The sequence below is a fragment of the Nilaparvata lugens genome, chromosome 10, assembly GCF_014356525.2.
Source record: "Nilaparvata lugens isolate BPH chromosome 10, ASM1435652v1, whole genome shotgun sequence".
NCBI lineage: Eukaryota > Metazoa > Arthropoda > Insecta > Hemiptera > Delphacidae > Nilaparvata > Nilaparvata lugens.
This window is the reverse complement of record NC_052513.1, coordinates 46335397-46343270: the sequence shown is the minus strand read 5'-3', so window position 1 is coordinate 46343270 and position 7874 is coordinate 46335397. Positions and strand designations below refer to the sequence as shown.

General features: G+C 49.3%; 1 protein-coding gene across 1 annotated transcript in view; it reads right to left on the bottom strand.

Annotated features, from left to right (window-relative positions):
• LOC120353209 (TANK-binding kinase 1-binding protein 1-like) overlaps positions 1-3092 on the bottom strand; it is a 19613-nt gene extending 16521 nt beyond the window's left edge. The window contains exon 1 of the mRNA XM_039436039.1: positions 3079-3092. Within this exon, the coding sequence (XP_039291973.1) occupies positions 3079-3092 (14 nt within the window). The remainder of the gene's footprint in view (positions 1-3078) is intronic.
• Positions 3093-7874: the final 4782 nt, after the last annotated feature.

Here is a 7874-nt window from a genome sequence, read left to right as displayed (position 1 = left end):
TTCTTTGCCATCTGTTGTCTTTTGTTCTCGCTATATGTCCTGCCCAGTTCCATTTTCTTTTACTACTATCAACCGTCCTATGTCCTCAACCATTGTCTCTTTGGATATCCATAGTTCGTCTTTTTATCTCTTTTAGTAACTCCCAACATGATCCTTAGCATTGCTCTCATACTAGTTCTCATTTTCCTGATATTTTTTCCTGTGAGAGTCCATGTTTCACAGCCATACAACATAACTGGGATTATACACATCTGAAGTAATTTTCGCTTATTTTCCATAATAACCATGGAGCGGAAAAGGTGATTATCTTTTAAACAGTGACCATCCCACGCAATTCTTCTTGTGATTTCTCCCCATTGACCGGCTTTTCCATTCTTTGCCCTAAATATATGAAGCTGTTGACATTTTCGATAATTTCTTCCCTTGGTTCAATCAATTATTCATCTGCTTGACAATTGAAACTCATAACCTTTGATTTTTCAAAATTTACTTTAAGGCCTATTTGTTTTGTTTCTTCCATCATCTCATTTAACATATCCTTAACTTCACTTGCACTTCTCCTATAAGAACAATATCATCGGCAAATTTCAAGCAGTTCAACCTTCTCCCCATTGATATCTATGCTCTATCTTGCCAGTCTAAATTTTTGAAGGTTTTTCTAAAACGGCATTAAATATTTTTGCAGATGGCACATCACCTTGTCTTAATCCTCTTTTCACACGTATCTCTTTACTCTCTCCTCTTACTGAACATTCTAATTTCATATTCTCATATATATATTTAAAAATTGTAAATATTCATCTTCAACACCAAGTCCAGCTAACGTATTCATAATAGCGTTGGTTGTTACACTATCGAATGCTTTTTCAAAGTCGATGAATAGTAACCATTTGGAAATTGTATTCCTCGCCTTTCGTATCAATTCCAGCAGTACTAAGATATTGTCTAGTGTAGAGAAATTTTTCTTGAATCTTGTCTGATCGTTCTGTGTTGCGGCATCTAAATTTCTTCCTATTCTGTATGTTATTATTGCAATGAAGACTTTGTAAATTGTACAGAGGACTTTTGGGCGATAGTTCTTTACTTCTTTTCTGTCTCCTTTTTATACAGTAGTATTAGGTTAGCCTTCAACCATAAATCAGGAACTTTTCTATTTTTTAGACATATATTAAACAACTTGACTAGTATACTGGTTACAGCTCTTCCTCCGTTTTTATTTCTTCATTTGTAACTCTGTCCGGTCCCCGCTTTCCTTCTTTTAATTTGCTTATTACTCTCTCCACTTCACTTTCCAGGATTGGAAGGCTATTTTCTACTTGACCTGCATCCAGCTGTTCCTCTCTCCTTCCACTGCACTCTGCCGATGTGTCTGTTTCAGGCCCCTGTATACTATATAATTTTTCATAGAAGTTACAGATTGTCCTGAGAATACCTTCCACTTCTCTCTCTTCCTCGCCAGTCTCATTTTTCATCGAGATCATTAATTGGTGCCTAGCTGTTGTCTTCTCAATGTTTGTTTAATACTTCCTCTTGATTTAATTGTGTCTTCTAATTCTTCAGTTTTCTTGAGCGCTGTCCATTCTTTCCATTTTCGCCTATTAATTTAGAAATTTCAGTGAATTCAATTCTATCCTATCAGACTTTTCAGTCTTCTCCTTTTTGCCAAAAGTCTGATTATCTCTCTTGGAGTTGAACGTCTTCTGTTTCCTTCTCTGTCGTTCAAGGTATCACTTGTACTTTTAATAATAGCAGATAGTTTACTTGATATGTCTTCCATATCGGAGCATTCAGTATTCATTCCATGAGCTAGGTTTTCTTCCAATTTCTCTTCAAATGATTTCATTTTAGTGCTTCTGAACTCAGTCTCGTGCGGACTTTTTTGTTGAATCTTCTTCTCTCTTCTATTTTTATAATCATCTTAATTGGTCTATGGTCACTTCCTATGTTAACATCATTCTCTACGTCCACATCTTGTATTGAGTACAAGAGTTTTGTACAATGAGTTTTTTGTCTGTTATGAAGAAGTCAACTCATTCTTTTTTCTCCATCCGGACTCATCCAAGTCCACTTTCTTGTTTCATTTTCCTGGAAGAAGGAGTCCATCAAATACATATTTTTCCCTTCAACAATTCAACAAGCCTATCTCCTCTTTCATTTCTTTCATCAAATCCGTAGTTTCCAACACTTTTTCACCGTTGTTCTTGCCAATTTTTGCATTCATATCTCCCATTATTATATTGTACCTATATATATCCTTTCCTAAGGCATCATTCAGTTCTTCATATAGTTCTTCAATTTCCTCATCAGTTGAATTTGATGTTGGTGCATAGACTTGTATTATTTTATTCTACCCATTCCTTCTTTGAGTTTCCAAATTATTGTCGATATTCTGTGAGCATGTTGCTTGAAGCTTATGATTTTCTTTTTTGTCGCATTGTTTATTAGAAAACCTGTTTCTCCTGTTGGACCATTGCCATTCACGTACAGAAACAAATATCATCATCCAGGCTCAAACATTGTTCTCCGTCTCTCCTTACTTCCGCAAGTCCTATTATATCCCATTCTACATTTTGACCTCTTCCACCAGCTGTTCCACTCTCCAGTTCCCTAAGAGATCTACAATTATATGTGAGTATAATGATATTATCTTGATTTTTTTCTCTTCGCCGATCTTCCATCCTTTCCGAAGTCTTTATCAGTTGGTTCCCTTTATCAGTTGGTCGACGCATAGTGATAAGATAAAATAATCAATTTATTTTGTCTACTAAACAGATTATTCTCGTCCGATCCTGCATTGTTTTTCACTTTATTCAATCTAATAATTCCCGTTTATTCCTGTTTTTCCCCGTTTATGGTTGCTTCTCAAACTTCACTCAGTCAGTCTGTTGTGAGCTACCAAGTAGACAACATCTAGTTACAGGCTATAGCGGAGCAATTTTATTACAAGTGGACTTTGTGATTTTCATCTTTATTTCTCTCATCAACTCTTCTTCAAATAGCGTCTTCGTTTTCCAGTTCATTTTTTTTTTTGGTGCTTTTTCTTGAGTTTTTGGACTTGTGTTTTCTTTTTCTCCAAACTTTGTCAACGTCATCTTTGACTTCTCTTCTTCAGCATCACTTATCGTCACTTATTACCTTCCTCCCTATTTACTTCTGCGAATTTTCTCATCAACCAATTTTTCAAAGAGAAAATGCCGTCTTTCCGGGCCTCTTTCACAGACCAGGTGTTACGGGAGATGGAGCGGCTGTCTCTAACTGAGAAGGCAAGGTTTACGCCTTTCCAAGCACTGCGCACTCGACATGCAAATCGTACCCCAGGAGGACTCCAGGACGTTCTTAGGAATTTGAAGAGGGACACCCTCCTTGGGTTTCCTCTGATTCGGGGGGGAGGTATTGCCCTTGCCGTAGTAAACCGGAAGGAGGCTACCACCACCATCTTGGACCCCGGTCACAAGACCTCGGCGGATGATTATGAGGCCATCCACGCAATCATGGCCAAGTTCTGTCAAGTGAAGAGACTACGCCGCATCACTGGATGGGATGTGCAGTGTTACCAGCACGACCGGGAAGGCCTCACCCGATGGCAATCGGAACGCATCATCGGTCAACAGCTGCTCCGGCTCCTCCAGCAGCGAACTCCGCCGGTAGACAGCTTGGTAGAGGCTGCCTCCAGGGAGTTGTTCGAAGAGTTTCCTGCTCTGCGGACGAGCCGCGACCGCAACATAGTAGTCACGGTGACCCAGCCCGCTCCCCAACCTCTCTCTAGTCCGGTTGGAGCCGAGACTCCAGTGCCATCGACCTCCGCCATCGCTGACACTCCCATGGAGGTCCCAGAGGTCCCCACGGAGGATGAAGACGCCTTGCTCGGAGGAGGAGGTGGGGGCTTCTCGATCTCGCCGGCATATGGAACCCCTGAGGAAGCCGTCCGACCCGCGACCCCTCCTTTCGCCGCAACAAGGTCCGCGACTCCGACACCCCCTACCCCAGTTTGGATACGAGAGAGGGGACTCAATGAGGCTTGGGGAGCAGCCTCCAGCTGCTTTCCTGTCACCAGCAGCCAGCCGTTGACACCTCCCCATCCTGCCGCTTCCGTCCGCCCTGATGAATCCGAGGTCCTCGAACTTTCTTCTGAGGACGAAGAGGAAGACACCTCGTTGCCACCGGCAGTTCGCCTGTCCACCACCGACTGCGGATGAGGCCTTGCCCTCATCACGATTGGCCTACAGTGAAAAAGGTCACACACCAGTATTTCCGTCCCGGAAAGCGCCCTCGCGCCGGGCGCCTGAGGATCCGAGTGAGCCTCCCTGACGGGCGACGGGCTTGGGTCAAGCCGTAAGTGAGCAACCACGGCGGCTAGGCAGTGCGAGAGCACAGCCATGCAGGGCGCAAGCCCGGCACATGCAGTGCGCAAGCACAGCAAAGCTAGGCAGTGCGAGAGCACGGCCATGCAGGGCGCAAGCCCGGCACATGCAGTGCGCAAGCACGGCGAAGCTAGGCAGTGCAAGAGCACGGCCATGCAGGGCGCAAGCTTGGCACATGCAGTGCGCAAGCACGGCGAAGCTAGGCAGTGCGAGAGCACGGCCATGCAGGGCGCAAGCCCGGCGCATGCAGTGCGCAAGCACGGCGAAGCTAGGCAGTGCAAGAGCACGACCATGCAGGGCGCAAGCCCGGCACATGCAGTGCGCATGCACGGCGAAGTGAGGCAGTGTGAAAACACGGCATGCAGGGCGCAAGCCCGGCACATGCAGTGCGCAAGCCCGGTACATGCAGTGCGCAAGCACGGCAAAGTGAGGCAGTGTGAAAACACAGCACGCAGTGCGCAAGCACGGCACGCAGTGTGGAAACACGGCACGCAGTGCGCAAGCATGGCACGCAGTGCGCAAGCACGGCACGCAGTGCGCAAGCACGGCACGCAGTGCGCAAGCACGGCACGCAGTGCGCAAGCACGGCACGCAGTGCGCAAGCACGGCACGCAGTGCGCAAGCACGGCATGCAGGGCGAAAGCCCGGCCCGCAGGGCGAAAGCCCGGCAAAGGTAGTGCGCGAGCTTGACCAAAGCAGTGTGGGAACACTGCAGCCAGATTGCGAGCTCGTCCGAACGTCGTGTGCAAGCATGACACATCAGTCAGTGAGTGTCTGGATTGTCATTATGCGGACGCACACCTTCGAGGTGTGGGAACACCGCGGCAGTGTGAAAACACGGCACGCAGTGCGCAAGCATGGCACGCAGTGCGCAAGCACGGCACGCAGTGCGCAAGCACAGCATGCAGGGCGAAAGCCTGGCCCGCAGGGCGAAAGCCCGGCAAAGGTAGTGCGCGAGCTTGACCAAAGCAGTGTGGGAACACTGCAGCCAGATTGCAAGCTCATCCGAACTTCATGTGCAAGCATGACACATCGGTCAGTGAGTGTCTGGATTGTCATTACGCAGACGCACACCTTCGCAGTGTGGGAACAACGCGGCAGTGTGAAAACACGGCATGCAGTGCGCAAGCACGGCACGCAGTGTGCAAGCACGGCACGCAGTGCGCAAGCACGCCACGCAGTGCGGAAGCATGGCCTGCAGGGCGAAAGCCGGCGATATGTTTCTGTGTTTTCGTGTTTCTGTGTTTTTGTGTTTTTTGTGTTTTTGTGTTTTTTGTGTTTTTGTGTTTTTTGTGCCCTGTGTTATCCCCTCCTGGCAGTGCGAGAGCACTGCGACTCTTACCTGCAGTGCGGAAGCACGGCCTCCCGGGCAGTGTGGAAACACGGCGACTCGGCAGTGCGAAAGCACGGCGTCCATTTATGTACAGTGCGAAGCACGACACTTCCCGGCAGTGTCCTGCAAGTATGACACGGCGTTCCCCGGCAGTGCGAATGCACTGCGTTCTCACTGCAGTGCGAAAGCACGGCGTCCTGGGCAGTGCAGAAGCACGGCGACTCGGCAGTGCGAAAGCACCGCGCCCTTATTTTTGCAGTGCGACAGCATGGCGACTCATTGCAGTGCGGAAGCACGGCGTTCCCTTGCAATGCTACTCAGGTTCTGAACCGGTCTGAGGTGTGGTTCACCTCGTTTTCTTTTTATATTTGTGTACCCTCCCCTCCTGGCAGTGCGAGAGCACCGCGACTCTCATCTGCAGTGCAGAAGCACGGCGTCCTCGGCAGTGTGGAAACACGGCAATTCTGCAGTGCGGGAGCACGGCGTCCTTTTTGCGATACGAAAGTATGGCATTTCCTGGCAGTGCAGAAGCACGGCGCCCCAGGCAGTGCAGAAGCACGTCATCCTTTTTGCAGTGCAAAAGCACCGCGTCCTTATTTTTGCAGTGCAACAGCACGGCGTCTCATTGCAGTGCGAAAGCACCGCGTCCCTTTTCTTTGCAGTGCGAAAGCACGGCGCTTCTTGCAGTGCGAAAGCACAGCGTTTCTTTTTGCAGTGCGAAAGCACGGCGTTCCCTGGCAGTGCGAAAGCACTGCAACTCTCATCTGCAGTGCAGAAGCACAACGTCCTTGGCAGTGTGGAAACACGGCGATTCTGCAGTGCGAAAGCACAGCGTCCTTTTTGCAGTGGGACAGCACAGCATTTCCTTGCAGTGCGGAAGCACGGCGTCCCCCCCTTGCAGTGCGGAAGCACGGCGTCCCAGCAGTGCGAAAGCACCGCGTCTTTTTTTTTTGCAGTGCGAAAGCACAACGCATCTTTGCAGTGCGATAGCACAGCGTTTTTTTTTTGCAGTGCGAAAGCACAGCGTCCCACATCGCAGTGCTAAAGCACGGCCACCCCCATTGCAGTGCGGAAGCACAGCGGTCTCTTGCAGTGTGCAAACACGGCGTCCCCCATTGCAGTGCGGAAGCACGTTGGTCTCTTGCAGTGTGCAAACACGGCGTTCCCAATTGCAGTGCGGAAGCACGGCGGTCTCTTGCAGTGTGCAAACACGGCGTCCCCCATTGCAGTGCGGAAGCACGGCGGTCTCTTGCAGTGTGCAAACACGGCGTTCCCCATTGCAGTGCGGAAGCACGGCGGTCTCTTGCAGTGTGAGAACACGGCGTCCCCCATTGCAGTGCGGAAGCACGGCGGTCTCTTGCAGTGTGCAAACACGGCGTCCCCCATTGCAGTGCGGAAGCACGGCGGTCTCTTGCAGTGTGCAAACACGGCGTCCCCCATTGCAGTGCGGAAGCACGGCGGTCTCTTGCAGTGTGTAAACACGGTGTCTCAACGCAGTGCAAAAGCACGGCACAGATCTTCAAGATCTTCTCTGAAGCTAGGCCTAGGATCTGGCCAGATAGCTTGCTCATTTCTTCGGATGGTGCCAACGCATCACCACCGGTTGGCAAGGAGTCAACCTGGCGCCCAGTTTGTGTTCGGTCTATGATGACCGGCGGAGAGGCGGCAGAATGTACTCAGGCATTTGGGACATTCTGTCTGCCGTTTACCCCTTCCATCCTCACCCCCCCTCTCCTCCCCTCTCTTTTCCCCCCCTCCCTTAGTAGGAACAGTGTGTCACGATGTATATCGTAACTAGAGAAAGGAATTGAGTTTAGGGCTCATTTATTTGACGCTTGACTATCTTTGATAGAATCTAAGGGGTAAACGTTCAAGCCAGCCACTGGCCTACCGCTCAGCGGTGCTGTGCATCCTCTCTCCCCCCCCTCTCGGTCACTGAGGGAGGCTCGAGAAATGCTAGCAGGAGGCAGTCGAGTTCGGAGAGCCAGGGCGAGCGGTCGAGAGAGGTGAGAAGGAAGCAGTGAGCAGCTAGCAACGTCACAGTACGTCTTGTACTAAAGTGAACTCCGATTTCTTCAGCGACCGGGAGTTGTGTTGAGGCTAAAGACGATTAGCCTCAAACATGGTGAACTCCATTGCTCAACACCCGTTTGGGCGAGTGCTGAATGACATTTAACCCG